This window comes from Epinephelus fuscoguttatus, linkage group LG6 (genome assembly GCF_011397635.1).
Source record: "Epinephelus fuscoguttatus linkage group LG6, E.fuscoguttatus.final_Chr_v1".
Classification (NCBI taxonomy): Eukaryota; Metazoa; Chordata; class Actinopteri; order Perciformes; family Serranidae; genus Epinephelus; species Epinephelus fuscoguttatus.
The window spans coordinates 14,106,120-14,133,334 of NC_064757.1; the positions used below are offsets into that span (position 1 = coordinate 14,106,120).

Consider the following 27,215-nt stretch of genomic DNA (forward strand, 5'->3'; position numbering starts at 1 on the left):
AACATGGAGTCTGAACATGATGTAAATTATATGCTCTGACCTTTACAATCGCCAAATCTCAATTCAATTTATTTTTGATATGCTAACAATGTACTTCTTCCCAGGTAAAAAAAACAAAAAGTACACTTAACTTGGCCTTATCTATTTAAAGGTAATTATTAGCAGTGTTCTAAAAGTGTTATTTTTGATGTACTAACAATATACTTAGTATGCCAATGCTATGTCAAGTGCTATGAAAGATATATTAATATAAAGTCAAGCATAATTGGTTGTACTATTTCAAGACACTTCCAAGGTGCACTTAAATATAACCTACTTTTATGCAAGTTTCTTTAATTAATGTTGTACTTTTTTAGAAATATACTTTAAATCAACTTTTGTTTTTAAATTACATTTTAAGTGCACTTGAAACTCATTACAAATTCAAATAAATTAAAATGTATTCTCAACACAACTTTAAATTTAATTCTGAATATATTTGGTGTAATAATTGTATTAACATTTATTTTGCAAGCTGGATTAAAATATACCTATAGTAATACCAACAAAGATGTTCTTAAGTATATTTAAGTGCATCTTAATGGTGTGTCAAAATACTACAGTCAAGTACTCTATTTGTATTCCAGTATGTCTATCACGTCATATACTATATCATTGGTATTTTAAGTACATTGTTTGTACATTGAAAATTGCACACTTCTAGTGTATTAATCATGTGCTTATGTAAATGTACTAAGTATACTTAAATTAGGTGTATGTCAGTATACTTTTCTTTTAAACTTGGGAAACACCTATGGGAGATTTTTAACAGATAGATGTTAGACAGCGCTCTCCACAACCATCATCAAAACAAAAAATAAGGGAGAAAATCTTTTAGCAGAATGCTCTTCACCTCTCCAGTGGACTTCCACAGACTCAGATTCTGCAAAATCTTTGCCGAGGAGCACTGAAGTTGCTCTGAAAGTTCGTAATGGCCCATTATCTTATTACGAAAAATTTGTCACCCATCTGTACGAACAAATACCAAGTAACCAAACCAAAAAAGCATTGCTTTATTGTATTGTTTCATACGTATACTTCAAGGACAAGTGATATTAATGTGAAAAGCAGGTTATTAAGTGATTATAATTACCGTCGTGTTGGTGGTGCTGTAACTACTGTCAATATCTGAGGTGCTTTTGTGTTCTCTATTAAACAATAAATAAAAAAAAAAAAGAATTCATTACAAATGTACAGCCTTTATAAAGTACAGGTAATAATATCACAAAACCCTATTACAGCAGTGTTTTCAAAAATGCCCTTGTATCACAAATAACATCAATCAGTACTGTTTAAGCCAAAACTTAATTCTCTCAATGGCCTTCACTGTCTCTCTCTGAAACACACACACCAATCCCTCTCTCTTTCCCTCTCACGCACGCACACACACACACACAAATAAACGCCCATCGTTTCATGCTGCTTTACACACGTACGCCGCTGCTGTTTTTGCAAGCCAACGAAAGAAAGATGAAATTACAGCTCTTTCACCTCTCACCAGTAAATCTCAATTGCACATTATGCAGCTCGTACTTACAGTAACGTTATCATACTGACATCACAAGAAGATGAAAGACATTCGGGGAGTATTAGTTTAATAATTTCAGTTCTATCCTATGCAGCTGCGGACATCGTGTTATATAGTTTGTTGATACTGTATATCCAGACTGTTGTTGAGAAGATGGAGCAGACAGAGATATGTAAAGATAACTATGAGCCATGACTACACTACACAGCTTGTGTATGGTTGATCCGGTCGAGCAGGCACTGATGCAGATATTTGGCTGAGAGTTTGTTGTATGCACCACATAAGACAGGATGAAGAGAAAGTCTAAGCAAAAAGTCAAGATGTGTATAATACAAGATCTCACTGGGTGTAAATAAGAAACATTTGGCATGCTTTATAGTAGTCCTTTTTTAAATGTATATCAAGAAAAAGTCTTTATGGAATACCATGAACAAAATTATAATTTTGTACTTTTTAAATATTGCAGTGTTGCGTCAAAAGCAGGCTACACAGTGGGTCAGGCTCCATCCTGCTCTTGCAGTGTGTATACAGTAGATGTGTTTATGTGCATGTTAGCATTGCAGTGTTAAACTGTCCTGTCGGTTCCAGAGCGCTTCCGCACGACCTTCTCCTCGTTGACCTGGTCCACTGCCAGTGTCTCCAGCTCTGCTTGCGGTGGGGCCAGGGGAGGGGTGCCATGTGGGATGCGGTGTGCCACGCCCACATGAGCCCTGTATTGACGGTCCCGAGCGGGGCTGTGACGAGGGCTGGCCGTAGCACCCAGTGGAACGACTGGGGGGCGCTCAGAGGCAATAGGAGGGATAACAGCGGGTCGTTCTCGCACTACCTGCGGTTCGGGAGAGTCTCTCCCAGCCTGCAGGAAGGGTGTGGGGTCGGGCATGGCGTCTACTGTCTCCCGCAGAACCAGCCGCCTACCGTCCGGGCCGAGCCGATACACCTCTGTCAGTTCTGGGTGAAGAGGCTGGGAGAGACTCTTCTTCATGCGACGCCGTGGGGTTTCAGGCTGCCTGTCCTTTGCTGGCGGAGGCGTGGGCTTGTATGACGTGACTGGACTGACGTTAGGGCTGGCCTCAGACGAACTACCAGCTAACAGCTTCTTCTTGGTGGCATGAAGCTGTGAGGTAAGGTAAGCAATAGTGCTCGCTCTCTGCTCCAGCTCCCCGGACAAAACAGCCAGCTTGTGGCTTTTCATCTTCAGCTCCTCCAGGTACTTCTTCTCCCTCTCCTTGATGGTGTTTTCCAGGACTGAGATCATGGCGTTCTTCTGCTCAAGGTCCCTGAGCAGTTCTGTGTTCTCCTCCTCCTTCTTCTTCAGCTGTGCCTCCAGCTCCTCACACCTGCGTTGCAGCTCCTTGCAACGGATCTCACTGCTATCTACACACACACACACACAACAAAAAACTGTTAAACAGCAGCTCTGACATGTGTGCACATATGCATACATGTAATAAACAGCAAACATAAGTACACATGTTACACCCGCAAACGTAATAACAGCCCACAAACGTAATAAACCACAAATGTAATACAAATCTGCAGCTTTGAATGTAATAATCCCTCAAATGTAATAAATTTCCCACAAACGTAATAGCAGTTGCCTACTACAAACATAACACACAATTTTCCGCAAACGTAATAACTATTACATTTGCAGGAAATTATCACATATGTGGGAAGGTGAAAATCTAAACTGTAGTAACTTCCCACAAATGTAATATGAGACTGAATAATGATCTTTGTGGTTGTTGTTGTTTGTTTACTTATACACCTGCCAATAGTGATGCGTGTGTTGACAAGCAACCCGCAGGTCGGGTGGGGCGGGTCAGAAAGTGACAGAGCAGCGTTCTGAGTAAGTTAGAAATAACTTATAGAAACACACACACACACACACACACACACACACACACACACACACACACACACTGGTCATTCCTCGTCAGTTCACAGAATTAATCTGTGGCAGCAAATATGTTGTTTAATTGGATTTATTTTATTTTCTTCTGCCTCTTGTTAATACGGATTTAATGGGAAATTTATTACATTTGCGGGATGATTACATTCAAAGCTGCAGATTTGTATTACGTTTGTGGTTTATTACATTTGTGGGCTGTTATTATGTTTGTGGGTGTAACAACACATATACAGGGTTTCTGCAGGTGTCAGACTCTTACATGTAATGCTTTTAAAGACCTTTTCAGATCATTTTTTACTAAATTTCTGACAGATTTCTGGACAAATCATCTCTTTTTTATTCAAGCATTGCAGTTAAGTATAAACATAAGTATATATGTGATCCCGAGCAAAGGTAGGTTTTATGTAGCAAGTATGAACCATACACTGTAAAAATAATGGGCATAGCTATCGTGAAGTCACCCATTGGTTTGTAGACTGCCGTGTTGAGGCCTAAAATTTGGCATTTTAGCTGTTGCCATCTCAGTTTTTTGGAGTCAGAAGAGACCATATTTGGGCGAGAGGCTGGCACTGTGAAGGAGCGAGGGGTGGATCTAACTGAGAAGCCCCAAACACTATCTGCAGAAAGCCTATCATTCAAAGTGGCCCACCCTTAATTATGCTTAACTTTAAGCCATAATTAAATGTAAATGGGAGTGTTATATGAAAATTCACCCCCTGTACAGTTGTCTTGACAGGGGAAATTGGCTATGAGACCAAAACCATTTTGTACTACGCTGTAAACATGTTCATTTCTGCTGTAAAGTTGGGCATTTTAACATGGGGATCTACAGGGACTAACTGGCTTCTAGAGCCAGCCTCAAGTGGTCATTCAAAGAACTGCAGTTTTTGGCACTTCCATGTTTGTTCCATTTATCAGCCCCAGAAGTTGCCGTCTGGTATAAACAAGCTGTAACCTCCAAGGCTCATTTTATGAAAGCCCCAAATTATGCATATTTATTGAGAGCTAAACTGTCTGAGAGGCATCACTGCAATCTGTGAATCAGATCCACCCTTTGCTCCTCCGTAACTCTACCCTCTCGTCCAAACATGGTCACTTCTGGTGACACAGTGGGGAGTCTGCACTTTGTTTATCGTCCACAGAACGGAGTTACACTCTGACATTTTCAGAACAAAATAGAACAGGCTGCAGTGAGAGTCTCTCTCCATGGGGTATTTAAGATTAGTAGGTTTGTGCATTTAGTCCTTTTCAGGCAAGCTTGGGGGTTTAGTGTTGCTGGAGCACACAGGAACGATGCTCTGTGGCACTTTATTCTCTCCAAGTGAGGATTAGGATATATGCAGTTCACATAATCCAGTCGAAATTAATATATATAAAAAACACTTGAAGATCCACTCATTACTAAAAGTGTATGTCATACAGAAACTCAAGTAATAGTCTCAGTTGTCGTATGGAATATGTAAGGTAAGGTAAGGTAAGATTCACATCGTCAACTCGTGCATTGAGTAACATTACAAGTTAACGTTCCACCTTAGAAGTTGCCGGCAGTCGGCCCTGTGAATGAAGTTATTTTTTTCCACAGACTCCAGCTGCTGCAAAAGGCAGCAAAACATCCTTAAACATTATAGCTACAGTTTATAAAACTCTCCACGGTATAAATAGAGGTTACATAAGCCTCAAAACCAGCCACAACTCGGCCCTGAGCAGAGTGACTGTCTGCTATTGACCAATCAACGGACTGCAGTGTTCACAGCTCCACCTTTTAGTACCAGATCTGTGTGCTAGGTATACAACAGAGGGGGGACCAAATATAGGGACGGTACAGAACGGTTTCATTGGTACCATCCACAACTTTTTGCAGTGGAAATGGAAAAAAGCGTACCTAACTAACTGAACTGTGCTGTACCGTACCGTACTGCTCGGTGGAAACAGGGCTAATGCCCAACTCAAGGCTTCAAAATGCCAGTCCACAAACCAGTGGGTGACATTATGGTAGCTATGTCCGTTATGGTATGCAGTCTGTAGGTATAAACTGAAAAGACAGCTTTAGCTTCAGTGGCAGATTTACAGATTTGTATCCTAAGAAATGTGGACTTTTACACACACACCACAGTGGTACAGTGGTTAGCACTGTTGTCTCACAACAAGAGAGTTCTGGGTTCAAGCCGGCAGGGGCCCTTCTGTATAGAGTCTGCATGTACTCCCTGTGTCAGTGTGGGTTCTCTCTGGGGCTTTCTGGATGTCTCCCAGTCCAAAGACATGCAGGTTAGATTTACTGGTGACTCTAAATTGCCCCTAGGTGTGAATGTGAGTGTGAATAGTTGCCTGTCTTTATGTCTTAGCCCTGTGATAGTCTGGTGTACTGTCCAGGATGTACCCTGCCTCTCGCCCAATGCTGGCTGGGACCCTTGAGCGGTTACGCATAATGAATGAAATTTAAATTTCAGACTACATAATGACTTTAAGGCCAAATAATAATAACATTGAATTTAGGACATTTTAAGACTTTACACTGGATATAGAAGTGCACACAAGAAAAACCCAGAGACCAGAGACAATCATATCCCCAGACTGGGCCGATCATTAGTACATTAAGCGCAGACACTGACTATGGACAGTCTGCCAGCTGACAGTATGATCCTATGGAGACTCATCTGCAGTGGGCAAAAAGCTCCAGTCTCACGTTTCAGCTCTGGCAGACAGAGAGGGTACTGCTTTCCTCCGACCTTGATCAATGTGCCGCCACCCTGCCCCACCCAGTTACAGCCCATACAGCCATGTTTGTATATGTGCAAAAACCATGGAATAAAATATAATTGCATATTATGTGTATAAATGTGTGTATATAGCCCAGTTTACATACATTTCCTACATTCAGTCTCCTCTCAAATACAGGGATGGTTATAAAGATGCTTTCCCTTTATTTCTGAAGGGGGGCTGGTAAATTTTCACCCCAGTCGGAGCAGCTGAGCCCTGCTGCACTAAGAAGGTTGCAGGCTGTGCATTAGTGCTGTGACAGATAATCTCATTTCCTGCACTCCAATCTCTGAGATGTCCCACGCTAACATGATAGTGCCTCTAACTGGAGGCCCTAACGATATTGCTCAGATCTGGGCCAGCCATGTTAAAAAACCCGGAACCCATAGAGATCCCGGTGAGACGCAACATGCTTCCTGTTCAGTTACACATATCCATGGGGTCATCAGTAGCATGTAAATAAATTAAACTGCGTGCAGCCTGCCTGGGGCCTCCCCAACTGTACTCTGCTGTACTTCAAGCCAGTGTGGAGACAGTGGAGCTGGGCCTGAATCAGACCAGTGTTGTGACTCCATGTCTTGGCCATGGTAACACGGGGGGAGGGGCAGTTGGCAATAAATGTGGGAGCGCTCATGAGCAGCAGGGAGTCCAACATTGCAATGCTTCCTGGGTAGGACTTTTGTTACCAGGAAACAGGCAGAGCCCCCTGTTCTCAGGCCTGTCCACTGACCTCTTTTCCAGCAGAACACACAGATTTATAGTCTTGACTGTTGTTGAGTTATGTCTGCTGCTGCGCACTTTCACAATTTGAATCATTTGTTTAACACTAAAACTGTATGCTGACATATAACTAGAAATAATATCAGTATCAAACCAGGTGGAAACGACTTGTTACAGGTACTTGAGAAACTTCTATGTCAAGCTAAGTTGACAACAGCAAACAGTGATGGTAAATAAGGACACTAGACACTGACTCTCTGTGCTGATATGCGTGTGTACTATACAGTACGATAGAGGCTTACCTGAAGGATCAGAGCTTCTCACAGTGAGCTCGTATGTCAGATCTGTGAAAAAAGAAGAGGGTTAACTTACTTACATGTCTGCGTCACATGAGGTTGCAAAAGGACAGCTATCAAAAGGCACACCCCACACACAGACTAACTAGCAGCACTGTGTGTTCGGGGAAGACCTGACAGTGGTTTCCACATGGCGGAGTATTCATTTAACAGGATTAGTGAGAGTTCCACATCAGCTTTGTTTACAAGTTAGCCAAGAATATGGGAAATGAGGGGTATAGCATACAGTGTCCTGTTTTCCTGGGTGATCATCTTTATATCCTCCCTTTGTGAGGAGTATATCTATTACTGGCGGTATGCTCAATGCAGGTTTCGCAGCACTACAGTGCAGGGTGTACTCACTAATGCTTGAGTGCATTTTCCATAAGTCATCATATTCTTTCTAAAAGGTTTAATAGTGGCACCACAGTATCTTGTTGACTTTTGGTCTCAAATATCCTTTCAGGTTATATATCTGTCCCAACTATAAATTCAAGGATACTGAGATCATTATTGTGATTTATAGTTTGCTCTGCTGTTTTCAAGTGTCCCATCTCTTCTCTAAGGCATCCTTTAATGTGCTGGTTTTATCCCGCAGCATGAGGAGAAGAGAGGTGGCTACTTGTGGCCATGCTCACCTGTGCATTGCTGTTGTAATCTGCGGATCTCTGCGTGAAGCCCCTTCAGCGTGTTGGCATGGTCCTGCTGGAGGAAGAGCAGGTTTTTCTGTGCGCTGTGCAGCTGATTTTCCAGTGTGACATTTGCTGACGCCATGGCTGATTATGTTCAGACACACACTGGCCTTGCAACCTGCAGACACAGGTGACAGAAAAGAAGGAGAGACAAAGAGAGAAAAGGAAAGAGAATAAGAAGAGAACAAACAAAAGCAAATGCATCTAGTAAACATGCCGTTCATTCTCACCCGTTTGTCTATAAACATCTGGGTTTTGGGATGTGCTCCAGCTTTGCTCTGTCTGCCAACTGGCCAAGACAATCTGCTTTAGATGACAGATTGAACTAATCACTAATGGGTAATACCATCAAACCCATTCGCAATTGAGGCCATTTGGCACTTTAACTGACTAGGCAAGTGTGAAAATTATAACCTTGTTTGTTGACCAAAAAAAGAGCAGCAAACCTACTGAGGAAAAAGTTAGGATGCTCTTTCACTAATTTGCAGATCAGGTGTGTGGGCTATCATCATCATTAATAAGGCTGGGTCAATGCTACAGTGAGACTGTAGCAGAGAAAGGCTGAGCAACCATAAATAGGCACACTCCAATTTTGCTTGCTGTAATTATCGACCAATCACTGATATGAAACTATTGATCGGGAACCTGAGAGTGAGCAGTGTGAGCCTTGAAAAAGTCAGACATCTGAAAGGTAGCACTAATCTAATATATGCTCATTTTATCTACACTGTATATACAGTAATCTTATTAGGACATATAATGCAAATACCTTCCTTAGCCAAAAAAGACGGGTAACAAAATAAAGTTCAATTCTTTTGGAATAAAAGTAGTAAATTAGAAAAGTATACAAGCTCTTAACTTGTGTAAATAAATACAGATGACATGATTGACATCTCTTTCTGCTAGAAAGTTTTCTCTTCTGAGTGAATACCATGATGATTAACAAAAAATAAAAATGAAATCAAAGCTGAACACAGTGAGAAACATCTTAATGACACTGGGTGTGGCACCAGCGCCGCCAGTCTGATACAAGCCTCTTATTTTCCTGCTTTAGCCCACCTTCCACCTCCCTTCCTTCACTGGATGTCCTTGTTTCCAGAGCCAAGCCAGAGAGAGAGAGAGAGAGAGAGAGAAACCATCACTCAATCCCAACATCTCCACCCTCTGCCAGACTGTACTGGGCTGAGAGTTGAGAGCACATTGATCCATGCAATACCCCTCCTGAGTGCAGAGAAAGCCTCTCCCTGCATACATAAGTGTGCTTCAATAAAACATCCCAGAGCTTCTCGCTCTTACATCATCAGCCCGCTTACATGAATTATATATCCCATGACACCTTGCTGGACACACTTCCCAGTTTCAACAGTCTTCTGTGTTTATTTCATGGCTTACAGAGCAAAATGAATGCATGTGAAAACACAGACTGGTAATCACAAATAGAGCCACTTGTGTATCATAAAGGCTGAAGAGATAATCTATTATTGATGAGTAATGTGGAGTCCTTCCGATAAACCCTGCGCAGCAAGCATATCTCTCATCCCAGCTCTTTCCTAGAATAGCTTGGACGGCTTTCCATTAGCAAAGGCATGACCTCACCTCAAACATGGCTCATGCCATAACGAGGAGGTGACAGTGGTACAAAGGAGTACAGAACTTCAGTGAATTGGAAAGAGACAAAGTTTGTCTTCTTTGTCCAGAGACAGAGTGGGGTGTGAATGCATATCCATCTGTTACTCTATGTTTTTAAAGATTATTGTCAGACCAGTATGATGTGCCTGTCAACTTTCCATTCTCTTCCTAGTACACAAACCAGTATTTCCTCATACAGAGAACATAAATAATCAATGAACTGCAGCAGCATGAAACATTAGCTAGTAGCTACCAGCCTTAGCCTAAACAGGAGCTCAGCAGCTACTGGTCTTCCTGTTATGAAGCTGTTTATTTGCACACAGATGTGCATACTTCATCCTTGGTTTTGACAATGTGGACTACTGCTATTCCTGCATGTCTTCTTTAATTTTGTTGCTACTATACTGTGGCAAACTGCTTCAATAATAATCAACCTGTTCCTACCTAGCACATGTTCATGTTTAAGGAAAGTTTAACATCTAAACACCTACCACATAAAAAATGTCATACAAATAATCAACTGAAGGTAAGCTAGTTTAACCATTAAGAGCAGTGCCTACAGAACATAAGCTACGTGGTACCCGGCCGGGATACTTTCCACGGCACTTTCAATTTCAGCACCTGCATTGCGGACAGCACCCCAAACCCACATTTCACATCAAACCGCTGCTGGTCCTGGCAGTTGCTGCCAGAGGATCATTAACTCCACAAATCTTATTGTCACCAGACATCGGAATCATTCAGGACATGACCTTCTTTATCATTATCAAACAAAACGTTAATGGCCGTAATCCAGGGGCTGGCATGCCAACATCTCACTTTCCTGGTTTATGACCTGATTTACTGTAGGATGCCATCACTGCATCTCCTACGGTCATCACAAAGGCTGCCCTTGCAGCTAACGTTGTGTACTGCAGCTGTCCAGGGAGGAGCTGTCCAGTTTCAAGACACGAAAACAAGCTAGCACCACTACGTGCTATTCTCTATTGAATGGGGACAACGTCACGCCAAACCCCCTTTACAATCCCTCACACAACTAATACTCTGCTTTACACAAAAGGAAATGCGCCAGTCCTAGAATATAAACAATGTTGTTTGGCACTGTGGAGGTGTGCTGGTAAATTCGGCTTACACTGTATCCACCAAACTGGCGTTATTTTCATTAAAAGTCCGGTGGTTAGCAACATTGGGTACATACGTAGTAGCAGGTGCCACCCTTTCATTCAACGAATTCATGTTTCTGATGATAAAACAACAGACGTAACAGGCAAAGCCTTTATAAGGGTTGAAATGTCAATTAAGTCAACCTGCTTAGATAAATGCCGACCGAAAATGGCCGTTAAAATACGCAAAATAAGCTATACGTTCGCCATGAGCAAAGTGATATAAAATACAGGAATTTTTAAAAATGTATTTGAATGAAACAGTCTCTCCATAACGTTACAGAGGAAGCACGTATGAGGCTTTAATTATGCTAGCCTAGCTCAACGGCTAACGAGGCTACAGCAGCACATCATCTTATGGAGAGCTTACCTTATGGCTAAAAATACGCGGCCGTCGAGTATCTTGTTAAAGGTTGTGAATTGTCGTTGAATAGACCAGCCTCACCGGCTAACAGCGTACTGGCTTGCGGGACATGTCGGTGATGCTGTCAGGGACTCGCCTCGGTCGGGTGAGAGGGGAGGGTGGCTGTGTCAGTTTCCTATCATCTCCCTGAGCTACTAGACAAAATAAAGCGATGCATCATGGGAAACCAGGGGAAATTAAATCTGGCCTAAAGACACTGAACAGCGGTTATTTATAATGCTGACATTTAACAGTAGCAATTAGAAATACCACCTGGATTTAAGAAAAGTACAACATAAACTGCAACACTTGTCTTACTAACCTTTTTTGACCTGATATGTTGAAGTAGCGGTTGTCAGGGACGTGCTAACGTTGTTAGTCACCAGCGTCATCACCATAGCAACAGAATATGTCACCTGTTCAACAGTGATGTATTCACGCCCTCTAGTGACAGAACTAGGATAAAGCATTACAGTAATAAGTCAGATATCTATCTGATAATTTCTCAGCACTTACTACACTGTATTTAGGTGTCAGATTTAATGTCCATCATGTGCCAAACTGCCAGAATGAAATAAGTTGATGAAAACAGATTAAATCTGTTGGACACAGTGCAGCTGGTGGACAGCAGAGGGGAGTGTTGCCCTTCAGTGGCACATTAGGGATACGACAACAGCATAGTGTCGTCACTTATTCATATGCTACTCTATTTTCATATAGATCTTACAGTGATTAGTCTCATTATGTCCATTTAGTTTAATTTGAATTTATGCATATTACAAATTCATCTATTGTTGTTAGGGAATGACACATGAGTCTGAGCTTAAAGCAGATTTTATTTTCTTTTATAATCAAAAAATTAGACATTTAGCAACACAGTAGATGTCTGTATTATATAATAGCCAAATGCAGAGTTCTCGGCCAAAGGTTCCAGGACCCCCAGGGGTCATTGAGGGAATCCCAGGGGGTCCCCAGAAAAATGACAATAGAAGTGAGCCCAGTGTGAGTAAGAGTCATATGATTGACTATTCTGATCATCAGTTTCACTTCCCCCACAGTTATCTTCTCAAGTGGTCTTAATCATATCTAACAACCAAAATCTTTTCAGATGGAGGTCCCTGAAGCAAAATCTTATCAAACGGAAGTCTATGATACTTATGCGGATCAATTTAGGGGTCCATGACATGAAAAAGGTTGAGAACCACTGGCCAGAAGTTCAGTTTGCCATTTGATCTCTTTTGTCTACAAATTTGTTTGACTCCTTCAGCATTCTTGTGCACGCTGCAGCAGTGTGGGGTTAGATGGTAGGTAAATAATGCACACCCAGTGTGACTATTAAAGTGGATATGCACAAGTTGAATTGGCAATGACTTTGTTTATGCCAGATGCCAGACTGCAAACACATGCTAGTGTGGGCTTATCAGCTGACAGACGTTAAAAAATATGTGTCATGTGAAATTTCCTTTTGAGAAATTATGTAGCTTGTTTTTTTAACAGTTTGTCAGTGAGGAACAGAAGTGTGTGCAGTTAATGAATAAACCAGAGGTTAATAAATGAACAGCCTTATCAAACACAACCTTGTGGCCAACATATTTTGTCAGGACAGCATCAGCATCAAAGTGCATTTGCCAAATTTAGGTGTGGTGTTGCTTCCTTAGCAGGAGAAACATGTGGAAACAGGTAAATATCCCAGCTGATAATTAATCCATTAACTCCAGATTTCCACTGTTTTTTTACACTATAATGTATGTTTGATGGTACTCCAGCAAATATATTAGTGTTTCATTTTCCAGTATTCTTGTGTGTGCGTGTGTATCATCACAGCATATTTTGTTTAGACCTTCCAGACACCCCTTATATTTTTGTTTATATGGGTCTGACCCTGAGTGACACATTAATAAAGTTTATTCTATTTCAATCTTCACCTCCAGATTTTCTTTACTCAATTTATTTTGGTATTTAATTGGTCTATTTGTTAGAATACATCCAGTAAATTGTACCATTTAATGCTCCACATGTGCCCCCATTCCAGAGGTTTCATTAAACTTTATCTAATCTCAAGTGATATCAGCACTCTTGACTCTGAGTCTGAGGTATGAAACTTGGGAAACAGTAGCCTTTTCATACCGACTCATAATATCCCCTTAAATTATTTCTGCCAAGAGAAATTCCTCAGTGGCATAGCTACTGCGTAAAATGATACAAACCAAAAACAAAAGCATCAGTTTTCATTCCCAGCCTAAGACAGAGTCTCATGTGCAAAAAGAAAATATTTTGTGGAATAAATGGAATTATTGTCCACCTCCAGAAATGTTATTTTTCGGAAGCAGCCTTTAATCTCTCCTCGGTTCTGGCATGTTTGTGATAGGGATTAAATTCTTCTCATTTCTTTATTTTTAGTGTTCCTGGCACGCTTCCCAGCTGCCTGCAGAAAGCAACTGGTGGAGGAGAAGGTAAGTTATCCTCGTCCCAGGAAAAGCGGGGTGAAAAATAATTCCCCAGCTGAGACCCCTACCTTCCTTGTGATTTGTTTTACTTACACACTGCTCGAGCTCTCCATATATCATAACAGGTAGTAAAGTAGCTCAACGAGAGAAACCAACCAAATAAAACAAGCAGGATTGACTTTGGACTCCTACTGTGACTCTAACCAGCTTACAGTCGTCGTTTTTTTGGCCTTTGCCTACGGGTGATCCGGTGCTGGGACGGATCCAGCTGAGAAATGTCCTTCATATAAACCGGCCAAAGCCTCTGTCCCACCTGAGGTGTGCACAGGGGGATTTCCTCTAACAAGGCTCAAGGTTCAGCTTTGTTGTCATTATACAATACAGGATTACTCCACACACAGAGAGGGCATAAACAACGGTTTGAATATTTTATATTTGTATAATATAAAACATAAAATTGGTTACAAAACAGAACAAGAATAGCACAAGCAGGATATACAGTTACATATATACAATCATATATATTTACATATATAAGTATGTTTATATATACACACATGCATATACTTATACAAAAACCTGAAGTAGTATGTGGAAATGAGAGTAGTCCAAGGGAAATGGTATGGTAATGTGCATAAAAAGACCAGCAAGACCAGACTAACAATCTGGCAGGCCTCATAAATGTGTCTGTGATTTACAGCCGGGTGCGTCTGTAGATTGATACTCTGTTTCATGAAGAAAGCGAGGAAATACATTCTTTCAAACAGCCATGCACTCAGAAATGTTCCAAGTGATGCCATACAGACGGTGGCGAGGGTGCTGGATACGGGCCCAAAACGTCATATGTTATACTGCTGGAAAAGTAATAAGAGCGAACTATTACGCTTTTGTTACAACTTCTGGGCATCAGTCACACATCAGAGTGTCAAAAAACTAATTTATATCATTCTTGAATGTGTCTCATTGGTATAGCTGCTGGATTGTGAACAGATAGTGCAGGTCCTTGTCAAACTACAAATGAAATCCAAGCGCATGGCAGCCAGTCTCAAATGGCACTGTTTTACTGCCCCTGCTCTGACAAGCAGCCAATACCAACACTTCTCAGGTTGTAATAGTTTTACAGTTATTATATTGAGGTTGGCAAGGCAAAATGCCTCTAAAACTCTGAAAACCTAATTTAATTTTCCGAGACCTTTTTTTATTTGTCTGTCCAAAGAAAGTCATAATCGCTCGACTGTTGAACTGACTGTGTCATTTATGTGTAAACTTCAAAGTAAGCCACTGACAGTGTGATGGCATGAACTTATTTCAACTTTATGATTGTGCATTTAATACTGGATATACAGTATCATAATGTCAGAAACAATTGGGTGACACTTTAACCTTTGCTAATCTTTTTTCTTGCAGATAATTTGCCATCGTAATCTTTAGACAGTGCAGGTACTAAGTGTACATGCATGCACATACTTACCATCATCACCCTCACATACAAACACATGGGTGCAGCCATTCTGGTGGGGCAGCTCATCATGTTTTAGACAGATGTTGAGTCTATAACAGACATTTGAGTCTTCTTTCTAATGGTAAATGAACCCAGAGACTTTTCTATTTTGATTTGCTCTGTGCTTGTGAGGTATGGAAAGTATTTGTCCTTTCAAGTCCTTACACAGTATCTGCAGTATGTTGCCAGTAGCATCTGGACTTTATATGAGGCTGTTTGAAAATAAAGGGGCCAGAATACGTGAAATGAGCACTTAAAGTAAAGGTTATTTCAACAGCAATCAGCTTCGCTGACACAGTTTTGTACCTTCCAATTAATTCATGACAAATTTATGGGCTGACAAAACATAGGTGAACACAGAGAGGAAATTACAGCCAGCATGTTACATAGGGCCCACATGGAAAGCCCTGCTACAGTATGGAATCATTACAACGCCACTGCCAAAATATCTCTGCCTTTATTCTGGTAATTAGGGTGGACTGCAGGAAACCATGCTTTCTTTGCAACTTTTTTTTCCCTTCTTTTAGAGTTTTTTCACAGTCCAATGAGAGCAGTGCACTCCATGCCATTTAAAGTGACACTTTAATTACTAGTGGTTAATGGACCACTAACACCAGACTTTGAAGTGGCTGTAACTCAAGGTGCCCGCACAGCCAGCCTCAGCAGGAAAAATGTGTGCCACGGTATAATCCTTCCACACGTACTGGTACACGACATGCTGTGATAAGACACATAACTCAGTTTAAATGAGCGAATGAAATGAAAAACATAAAGGCTGACTGGACAAATCAAAGGAAAGCAATTATGGTATTAAGCTTTAAGTAATCTCTCTGAAAGCCTGGACATTTTGCCAACTAAAATAATATTTTAGAGAATACAGGAGCATTTGATATAAAGCAAATGCATGTGTCAGATAATAGCCTACTCTTTTAATTTCTCAAACTAATTTGAAGTCCAGTGCTCGAAGCGTGCAGGTACTTACTGGTTAGGAGTTACGGTACTTCTACATTTTGGTGTACTCATGAATGGATTACTGAACAGGCCTACTGGGCACAGGCCAAGGGGTCCACAGTGTCAAGGCCCCCATGGCCTACGCTTACAAAATGCCACTGAAATCAACACATAATGACCAGTAAGATGAATAAAACATGTACAAAGAGACACAAAATGACTACAGAGGAAAGGGAAAGACAAACACTCCCTAAATGACGATAAAAAGGGCAAAACAACCTCACACACACACACACACACACACACACACACAAACACACACAAACTACGAACAGACCTAAATCCACCGAGAGATAATAACCACAAAAATACACAAAACAACAACAACAAAAAAGCTTAACAACTATTAAATTTGTGTGTCTTGCTCCTATCGAGAGGAAGTGGTAGGGCCAACTGCATGTCTGTGCCTGGGGGCCCGTTGTCTCATAATCCGCACATGGGTGCACTGTGACTTTTTCTTGTGCATCGGCACTTCCCACAAGCTGTTCATACCCTTCTCTGCACTCTCCATATCAGGTTCTCTGAGTGATTCATATGGCCCTGAATAAACTGCATTACCCAGGGGGCACTTGGTGCACTACATTGGCTACCCAGGGGGCACTTAGTGACACTCATCTGTTCCAATTCTCGCCTGCCTGCTTTTCTCTGATGGCTGCTTGTCTAGGTAGCGTTATATTACAGTATTGTTTGCCTGGCTTCAAATGGGCAACACAAATGAACAACAACACAGTCAGTTAGTCAAAAGTCAAATTCTACTTTTCTAAATGATGCAGGCTGTGAGCAGTGAAAAGCCTATTGATGTAAAGTCAGCATCAGCAAAACCACCTGCAGCTACCACCGTCCCTAATGATGAGAGGAAGTAACCCAGTTTGTGTTGTTCACCAGTCATTAGTGAACTAACTCATAAAACCTCCTGTGGTAAAAGGGTAGTACTGGGACTTTTTTCCATTTCAAGCACTGTGTGAGTCATGTTTGTGAACTGACTGTTTGAAGGTTAGTTTATGGTCTGGCCATGTGACTATGAAAAAAAAAAAATCAATTAATGTGCTTCAAAGGAATGAGTCATTTATATGTAAAGGACCATGTTAAACATTAATGTTACCATTTAAAGTACTGTACCATAGTCAGAACTGCCACTGAATGAACAGCAATAAACAAAAAGGAGAAAAGTACCTCACACACAGCGTGTCAGTAAGAATTAGAAAAACCAAAAGCAAGGATATATGTATACAAAGAACATAACACACACAGTAAAATTAAAGTCATGAGAGATTTTTGGTTACATTTGGCTCCATCCATACAGACAAAGAATTTCTAATATGTACATATACACCAGTATCATCAGCATACCTTTGCAATTCTTTCCTTTGATACCACTGTGGTAGGCCTAATGGTAGGGGGCTTAACACTGATCCTTGATGGACACCCACTGTTTAGTTCATATAACTGGAAAGTACATCATTGACATCAATACACTACATTCTGTTAGATAAATGTGAAAACATCTATGCCAATGTCAATAGTATAAAATAAATTTTAGAAAGTTAAAAAGTAAGACTGGCATGTTTGACTATCATCAGTCCATCAGGTTTTTGGTCTGACAACAATAAGGCCTCTGGGGGCGAGGGCCAATATTTCTGGCTGATCTGGAGTAGCCAGCAGATATCCAAGCCCAGACATCCTCTTCCATGTGCCAGTCATTTTGGCTATAAACACATTTCTGCATATCAGTGCAGATAAGCTAATATAAAGCAAGCTTGTTGTCAAATGATAGCTGATGGTTTCCGAGATTGCATTGGCCGATGCGTACAGCCTCTCCACACAGACTGTTTACGTGCTGTTCAAACGTCTTGATCAGTACTTCTCTGAAAACTAAACGCTACAAATGAAAATCGGAGCTCTTCATTTATCAAAAGCATGTCACGTCAGCTACAGATTCTGCATATGTATCCAGATATCTGTTCATAGAGATTAGACTATCGTATGTTTTTGCAAATATAAAAACACAACACCAACTATTTCTCCTTTATCAAGCCTATTATATTTGTTATTTGATTATATTTGTGCTCTCAGGTTTCAGGTAGCTGTTTCAGTGGATGTTCAGGTGCACAGAATATAAGAATACCTCCGTATAGCCTCAAGTATTATTCTGAACAAACTAATGCTTCAGGCTAACTTGGGTGGTAAGGTTATGTGCAAAGCCTTTTTGTGGTTTGTGGTGGACACTCTCCTCTTGGATTATCACAGTGTGGTCGACAACCAGAAGAGAAGCAGAGGCAGACATGCCTTTCCTGGATTCAGAGCAGTCATAAAATCCTCCAGGCTCCTATTTCGACCACCTCAGCCATCCACTGTGCACCACCATAATCACTGCTCTAAGATACAGCCCAGAGAATCTCTGGTTTTCCAAAGAAACAAGAGACTGGTTGTAGATTTTCCCTGTTTTCAATTCCATCCTGGTGTCTAGTCACAATAAGGATGAGAATTCTGCTGACTTCTTCATTTCACGTGCTCATGGATATCCATTCTCAAACCACTAGTTGGATACTCACAGAAGAAACCTTTGAACGCTGGGTTTTCAAAAGCAGAGAGAGCATTTGGCAACATTAGCCACCAGCAGAGCCAAAAAATGCATGTTCATAACTTTTATGTATATGTGCTCAGTGAAAGGGTCACAGAAGCTAGCAAACATTTGCTTGTGCTTGGCCATTGCTTGAAATGTCCTTGCAAAGTTGACTATACATGAGAGCAGTGCAATATGGCTGGGACTCCTGTGAAACATAGCACTGTAGCTTTGGCAGAATAATGTCTTAAATCCCACTCTAAGTATGCTGCATAACTCTGTGTCTTTAAAGGTGCACTGAGAGTACTGGAATTTGGCATTTTTTTCTGCTGGGGGTCTGAGCAGTCAGAGTTTAATCCTATGAGTGATGGAAGCCTCTAAACCTGACCCCAACCCAACACCCACCATTAAACTCCCCTACCTGCACCACACAAGGTAAAAGGCCCAAATGCTAAGCAGGGACCCACTAGTTTGACCTCTGGTTGCAGAAAAACCAGGATGGCAATAGCTGAAATGCTGAGTTTGAGGCTTCAAAATAGGAGTCCACAGACTAATGAGTGGTACCATGGTAGCTACTTCCATTATTTTTACAGCCTATGGTCAGGATGACCCTCCTTTAAGTCCTTGGTTGCTGTAATGTCCAAATCTGCAGCAAAATAAGATATTTTTAATTATATTTTTGTACAGGATACTAATATTACATTGCATTGATGGAGATGTTTGTGAAACTGCAGTTTGTATTCACTGTATGTGTTTATAGCCCTTAACCCAACTCAGGTATTTCAAACTTCAGCTCTTCTTTCCAGAGTGTGGAGCAAGCAAGCATAGGGTACATGCTGAAGGTTCAAATGCTGTAAATAAACACTGGCTGCAGTTTCTACATCTCACATATGGATTTTAGTGCCTGTGTGATCTCCAAAGGCCTTGGGTCCGCTCCAGTCAAACTGGGCGACTCATCCTTTGGTGCAGGACTCCAAATAAAACAGAGCTGCCTAGCCAAGCAAAACCCACTACAGAGCTATTTTCCACCATCTGTGTGGCCAGGCAAAATACAAGAAAACCATTTCAACCCTGAGGCCTTCACAGATCAAGAAACACTAGATCAGTCAGATTGATGAAAAGGCCCAGTCAACACACTGTCAAGGCCTTTCCTAAAGTTGTCCGCTTCCTCTGTGGGGGTAAGTGAAAAGCTTCACCTAACCTTGCGTCTCTCCCAGCAGGAGAGCTTCACAAGCTCTGCGCACCCCGCCCTGTCTGAGCAACCTTCCTGAACTGAAAACATTTGCTTTCTAACCAGTGTCTTTTATTTCTTCCCACCATTTGAGTCAGACACATTTCAGCCATACTGACAACATCCTAAGTTCCCACATTGGTTCAAGACCTTCCAAGTCACTTGCCAGATATTCTTCACACTGCTGCTGTGTTCACCTGTTGCCAGTGTCTCCCAGAGTCTTCCAGCTGCTCTCTGCTGGCCTGCAACAGGGTCGTCCCTCCTCAGCATGGCTGCAGTGGCAGGGTCCTCAGGGCCTCATGGAGGGACTCAACTTGACTATCCTCTTTCAAAGAGGACTGAGGAGGACCACAAAACACCCAAGCCCAGCTGCTTGGATGGAAACCCAACACCAGCTGGGCTCTGAGAGACCAGTCAGGACAGGAAAGCCACGGATTATGGCCTCCACTGCCACACCATCTTCAGTAATGCCACTGTCGTCCTTGGCTGCCAGTCCACCTTCCTTCTCTGAGGAAAGGCTCCTCTGCGACAAAAGTCAGAGCATTTAAGGTCTCAGATGGAGGAAAGTGAATAATTGTAAAGGGGAAAATCAATATTCAGTGCACTTTTGAATTCTACCTAATGTCTGTTTTTCTTCCATCTCCGAACTTTCCTTTCATGGAGCTGCAGCATGTTTTTTTGTTTTATTGTTGGGCTACTATTCTACAATTTTCAAGAACTGCTTTAACAAACCACTCAAACTCAAGACCTTGCTGATGATTCCTCCAGTGCATATTCTGCTGTTTAGTGGCAAATGCGATTGAGTTTCATTTCAGGAAATTCTTTCCGTGCTGTATTTTCAATCAGGCAGGGGCACAGCTCTGCCTTGAAACTCTATGACAGGCCTGCTGCGGTGCCCCAGAGCATGCAATGAAAAGAGTCTTTATCTGCCACTCACTCAAACTCATTACCATGAATGACACCTTGCCAGAAACACTTAGAGTTGACATTACTCAAAAAACAATAAACAGTTTGAATGGGGAGTGTATCCACCTGCTTGAACGACAAATTATATGCCTCTCCCTGAATAATATGCAACCTTTTCATTCATACTTTTCTGGGCATTTTGCACAATTAAACCCACTGTGATGTTAAATCAGATGACACCTGCAATGGTTTTTTACAGACCGTAATTTCAACATAGCATTTTATTTTCCTTGAGCAATATCACTGATAAACACACCTTGACATAAATCACTCCTTGGACTGTTGTGTTTTCTCTCCTGAAGGTACGGAGCTCTTAATGAATCAAGTGTTTGGCAGCGTTCACGGTCACATGCTTTGATAACAGCAACATCAGATGACACAGTGTTCTGACTTGCACCTCTAAATACCCTGCAGTAATCTCACAAATGCAACACAAGAATTTACCTGGGTGACACTGGCGCACAATCAGATCGAAAGTCCGTAAAGGTCGAGCTGACACATGGTGCAAAGACAACAGGGCATGCCATATGGTGTGGGGTGGCAGTGTGAGACAAACCGTGGACTATAAAGTATATATCACTCCACAGAAGTCTAAAACTGCCATCATCTTTGACTAAAAGACTTCTGCTGCAGCACATGATGAAGGAAATTATACTGACAAGAGTGACATGCATGAAATAAATTACACAAACTTGGTGGAGGGAAAAATTGGAATCGGGGGTTGTGTAAACTAAGCTGCTGTCTGTGCTGTTGACTCACCGCTGAGAGAGCAGCTGGTGAGCCGTCAAGGTGAAGTGAGCAGGGCAGGAACAACAACATACTGCCGTCACAGCTTGCGTCCCAAAAATGGTAATTACTTAATAAAATGGACAAGGGGAACAAGGTAAGACCAAAAGTTTTACTTGCACATTTTGTACATTTAATAGACCTATGTACTGTACGTTTTGGTGAGTAGCGAGTTAGACAAGATGTACAACTGTCTTTTCTATCCATTAAACATGTGGCTGTGATCAGTAGTAGGTTAGCTTAAGACTTAGCTTAGCACAAATGAAAACAAGGTCTAACTCTGCAGGAAAGAAATATTCCAACCAGCACATCTAAAGTTCACTTTATTCACATTTTATGTCTATGTGCGCTTAAAGGACAGTGTTTTATGGAGGGTTATATGCCAGGTGTTTGGACCAGGAGTTTCTGCTGGTTGCCTGGCGACACATAAAATGAGGAGCTGTCGTCATCACTGGTTTTGGTATGAATTAAACAAACACAATGTAACACGTTAATAAGTAAACTTTAGAGGTGCTGGTAGGCGGATTTTATTACCTTTGGAGAGAGGTATAAGGCTAGCTGTTTCCCCGGTTCCAATCTTTATGCTTAGCTAAGCTAACCAGCTGCTGGCTCTGGCTTTAAAGCTACTGCACATTTAAGAGTTTGGTCTGAATTTCCTCATTTTACTCTTGGCTAGAAAGCAAGATGTTGAATTATTCCTTTAAGACTTTTTGGCAAAATTTGTCAAATACTAAACGTAGCAAACACTGGCACAAAATATTTGAATTTAGCAGTTTTCAGCTTTAAAAAAATATGAGTTTCCACTTTTAAATGTCTGCAAGTCGCAGGTGAGACAGACAGAAAGAGAAAATGGGAGCACAGATGCTATCCGGCACTGAGGGCAATAGAGAGGCGGTGTGTTTGTGCACATTCCTGGAAGCCACAGCTCCTGTTGGCAGGTTGTCCTCCTGTGCCTGTTGGCTCTCCCAGCTCCACGTGTTTATGTCTTGGGTTTCTCTCCTCCCTCCCTCTCCAAATATTTTCTAATGCCACTGAAGAATGTATGAATGTTGTTGAAGTATTGGAGCGGTCATATCCAATGAGCAGGATTGTTGTTTTTTCTTTCAGCTGATACTTTATGAAGAGGCTGTACTCTCCCTCTCCTCCTAATCCCACTGACAATGAGCAAATGTTTGAGTGAAGATCAAATGTGAGATTGTTGCAAAAATGTAAATAAATGCTGTGATTGATTTCTGTACCTCACTCAGAAATATTTGCTTCTGGATTAACTTGAATGACTTCTTTGTTGAGCTGAAAAATGTTGGCTAAAAATAAAGCTGTGGTGTAATGGAGGGTTTCTGTGCCCCCTAGTTTCTCTTGCCGGTGGGCTCACAGTGGGTCTGCGGGGCCTCTGGCTCTCTAATTCAGCCCACATATATTCCTGCATTTTTCATACATAAATAAACAGAAACCACACAGTCTGGCCATGACATGACAGGAAAGGTGTAAACTACACAACCACAATGTAGGGACCAAACCTCACAGAGCTCCGGTATGGAACTCAAGTGAGATGGAGACTTACTTATAGCTGAAGTTACAGCCAATAGTGTGAAATCACTGTTAAAGGAATACTTTGACAGTGAGTTAAGACGACAATATGAATTCCACTCTCATATCTGTGTTAAGTATTGAGCTGAAGCCAGGAGGTAAATAGCATAGCTTATCATAAAGACTAAAGGCATGGGAAACAGCCAGCCTGGCTCTGTGTAAAGTGTAATCTTAACCATCAGGCACCAGTGAAGACCAGCACAAAATATCAGCACAAACTACACAAAAAACAACAACTTGTTTTACTTTTTTTTACTTTTGTACTGATTAAAGACATTTTAAATATAATGTGTTAATTACCCTGCATTCATGTGGTGTCAGAATTTTTAGAAAAATGAGTTCCACACTGCTAAAATGCATGTGAACACCCCCACAAGCTGAAACAACATTGCTGAAAATCGGTTAAAATTTTGGTACACAAATTGCCAAGTTAACTTCATATAGGCAGAAAAAAGGCGGAGGAAAGTTAGTATTTGGTTGGTGGTACTGGATGTCAACTTTTTTGCTTACATGTAATTTGTAGTATGGAATTAGGTTGTAATCATTAGTTGCCGTCCACATAGTGACCTAGATTAGTTAGAAAAGTCCGGTAAAGCAATATTTAAGTAGTTTTAGGGGATGTAAATGCTCAGCAACAAGTCTGGGACAAAGTCACTTTGTAATAGAGTGTGCCAGGGCTGACGTCAAAACCCAGCAGTTTAGCATTGCGTTGGTTCCCGCAAGAGAAAGTCAATGTGATTTTTGCATTGCGTTTTGGATTATGTCAGAAAATAAGCTCTGTGGCTAACACAAGTTTATGATACTTACAGGTTTTGTTCAGTGAGATAATATTCACATATGAACACCTTTCATATCGCATTTGAAGCTTAAATGCAATCGCCAGAAGTAAAAAGCTAACGTTAGGCTTTAACGGACTACATGACTACTCCACGGTCGCGTGACTCTTGACATCACTGCCACTAAGCTTTCAACTTATTTCGGCCGCTTTATTTTAAAAACATTGTATAATGGGGAAATCGGAGTGTTTAAGCTAAATAAGAAGCTGTAATGGCAGACTGCCAGCACTCTCGTCTGTTTGGGGGTGATGACATTTAATGTCCCCGACAGGATTTGTAGTCGTATTGAGCAACTTGTTAGCAACCGCCTTTTTTATGACACGTAAAAGTTTCAAAATTCACAAGTAGGGTATTTACTGACGTGTTTTATGTCGTAGAACAAGCCCTGAAACTCGCTTAAGCTTTTGTTAACCACAGACCTTATTTGACTTTTAGATGAGAGAACTGGAAGTGGTAAAAGCGCTAACGGAGTTCCGGGTTTACTGGCACACTCTATATAAAGCTTGAAATTGTTCTTAATGTGTTGTCTAAATGCTCTGAACAATATAATACAACACATCTTCTTTGTAGCGTCCATGTTGTTTCCACATTACAACTTAAAGCTCATGAACACGCCAAAGGCGGAAGAATGACTGGGAATGGGACCATCCAAGGAGAAAGTGAATGTGGAGGTGTTGGTAGGTGTAGTTTTGAACTTTTTAATGAGCTTAGATGACTGTTTTGTCCCTTTATAACTTATTTAGCTAAATATACTATAATATATGTAGCAAACAGACTTGAGAGTTATATCATCTCATCTAACACATGAGCCTATTTACCAAAAGTCAGACTATTCCTTTACCATCTACTCACTGGGTATGACTGTGAATAGTGCAGCCTACTCAGTCATTGAGATTAATGTGAAGCTAGAGCTAGGATTTGGTCAGCTATTAGCAAAAAGAGTAAAAGCAGGGAAAACAGTTGGCTCTGTCCAAAGGCAACAAAACCAGGCTACCCGCACCTCTAAAGATTTATAATTAAAGGTCCAGTATGCAGGATTTAGAGGAATATATTGGCAGAGATATAATATTCATAACTATGGTTTTATGAGTGTATAATGATGATAATGAAACTCAGTTGTGTTGTAGGTACCTTAGAATGAGTCATGTATATCTACTTATGGAACAGGAGTCCACCATGTTGTTCTACAGTAGCCAAGAATGGACAAACCAAACACTGGCTCTAGATAGGGCAATTTGCATTTTCATGCTTCATGTAGTTCTCCTATGTGCATGGCACACAGTAGAAGTTTGAGTTAGTTGCAACCTCACTGCTAGATGCCACAAAATCCTTCACATAAGACCCATTTTAGTTTTAAGGGGGATTGTGTCCCACTATTTCTTGGCTAGGCACAGTCACTTCCTGAAGTCCAGCTGTTCCTTTAGTAACTGGTATCTAGTAGTATGACAGTCTCCAGAAGCAGTGTCAGACATGATGTGTCTTAAAAAAAAATCCTTAAAGATGAAGATAGTACTTGATAAAAATGTAAAGCCTCCATTTTGACTTTTATGCATACAACCGTAAAAATTACCTACTCTGTCGTTCGTGTGTGTGTGTGTGTGTGTGTGTGTGTGTGTGTGTGTGTGTGTGTGCGCGCGCATGTATGGACAGCCCAGACCACATGATGAAAAGTACAGCGGCCAGGTTGTCACAGTATGGGGTTTTAATACTAAAACAAGGCCTCAGTGGATGATCTAAGTTCATCAGAACAAATAGGCCTACATTACATACAACAGTATAGGCCATATTGTATGGTATTTGACAATATTTTTTAAATCAAATTAAAAAAGAAAGGAATATCACAAAGTGTTACCTTCACCTTATTAAATTAAGAAACTCTATAAAAACTGCTTCGTAATTTAAAACCATTAAGCTGTACTTCTCCAAGTAGTACTAGATTTCAAATATTTGAAAAATGTTGGATTTCTTATGTTGAATAAATCTCTTCTTAAGTCTCTGAATATAAGAGGCTTTATTTAAAAGACTCTGCCAATTTCTTCTCTTCAGGCAAGTTTCCCTCTTCCCCACAGTAAGTCTGTCACCTCTGAACCACCATGGGCGGAGAGGACACATCTGCTGCAGCCGTGCAGACGCATTGCTGATGATTACCGCAGGTAAACTTGCTTATTACTGCACTGAAAATGAAGGGCTATGTCTGCCAATGGGGACAACAAGTGTACACACCATACACTCCTTTCAACATCTTTGATAAATAAGGCATACATGCTTCAACAGGACAGCATATTTAAGACTTCTGGGAGAATACAAACTGGGATTTTGAGGGTGATGTGATTTGTGTGCACAGCTGGCACTTTCCGTATATTTAGATGTATACGTTTGGTAAATTTCTCATTGCAGAGAACAGATCTAGGAGTGAAAGGTGCCTGCTCTGGACTGTTTCAGCTGCTGCCAACATCTCAGAGTGGAATATTTACCTTTCACTCTAAAACCGGGAAAAGGGAAGCCAATATCCAACACCAACCTGTGTATTCAGCAGCTGTTTGCTCAGGTGAATAAATCCTAATTTAGGCTATTTCTGTTTATTCAGAAAAGGAGGGTTACTAGTAATGTTGTAAAACTATCATTCATTAAGAGCTGCAATTCAGAGTTAACTTAATGCCAAATAAACCCTGCAAAGAAAATGATGCTTACCATGTGTGTAGATGTAGGAGATATTTGATTGATGTAGCTCTTAGTCTCTATTTGACCCCTTATTAATATGCAAAGTGGACTGATATGTTGTGTTAGGTACATACCATGTATCATTGGTTGATGCAACATAATGATCTGTATCTTTGGAAATAAAACCTCCTTAATCAGCAAGCAGTTATAAACTCTTTTACTCAACCACTTTACAGGAGTTTCCCTTAACAAGTTCCCCTCAATGAGAAGAAATGTCGAGACTGGCCTATACATCCAAGCACTGGAAAAAAAATCCCACTGAAATAAAGAAATGTTTTATGGGAACAAGTAGATTCATAACAGGCAAGCTGTCAGGGACATTTTCCACTCTAAACATGAGCCCAACAGGAAAGTGCAAATGAGCAACCAAACAGCTGTTAAAGTTTAC

General features: G+C 41.0%; 1 protein-coding gene and 1 long non-coding RNA gene across 4 annotated transcripts in view; one reads left to right on the forward strand and one right to left on the reverse strand.

Annotated features, from left to right (window-relative positions):
• Positions 1-1,030: 1,030 nt before the first annotated feature.
• ccdc92 (coiled-coil domain containing 92) overlaps positions 1,031-27,215 on the reverse strand; it is a 36,173-nt gene continuing 9,988 nt past the window's right edge. Inside the window, exons 1-4 of one of the 3 annotated variants that reach the window (XM_049579141.1) lie at positions 11,501-11,569; positions 7,930-8,101; positions 7,259-7,300; positions 1,031-2,941 (exon numbers count right to left, since the gene is read on the reverse strand). In XM_049579141.1, the coding sequence (XP_049435098.1) occupies positions 2,133-2,941; positions 7,259-7,300; positions 7,930-8,065 (987 nt within the window). In that variant the 5' untranslated portion in view covers positions 8,066-8,101; positions 11,501-11,569 and the 3' untranslated portion in view covers positions 1,031-2,132. Of the gene's footprint in view, positions 2,942-7,258; positions 7,301-7,929; positions 8,102-11,145; positions 11,326-11,500; positions 11,570-27,215 lie in introns of those variants that run through there. The other 2 variants (XM_049579140.1, XM_049579142.1) reach the window with 2 other exon arrangements.
• On the forward strand, positions 21,633-26,958 carry LOC125890473 (uncharacterized). The gene is made up of 4 exons (XR_007449556.1): positions 21,633-21,780; positions 24,677-24,783; positions 26,176-26,259; positions 26,504-26,958. It is a non-coding gene; the product is annotated as an uncharacterized LOC125890473 (long non-coding RNA).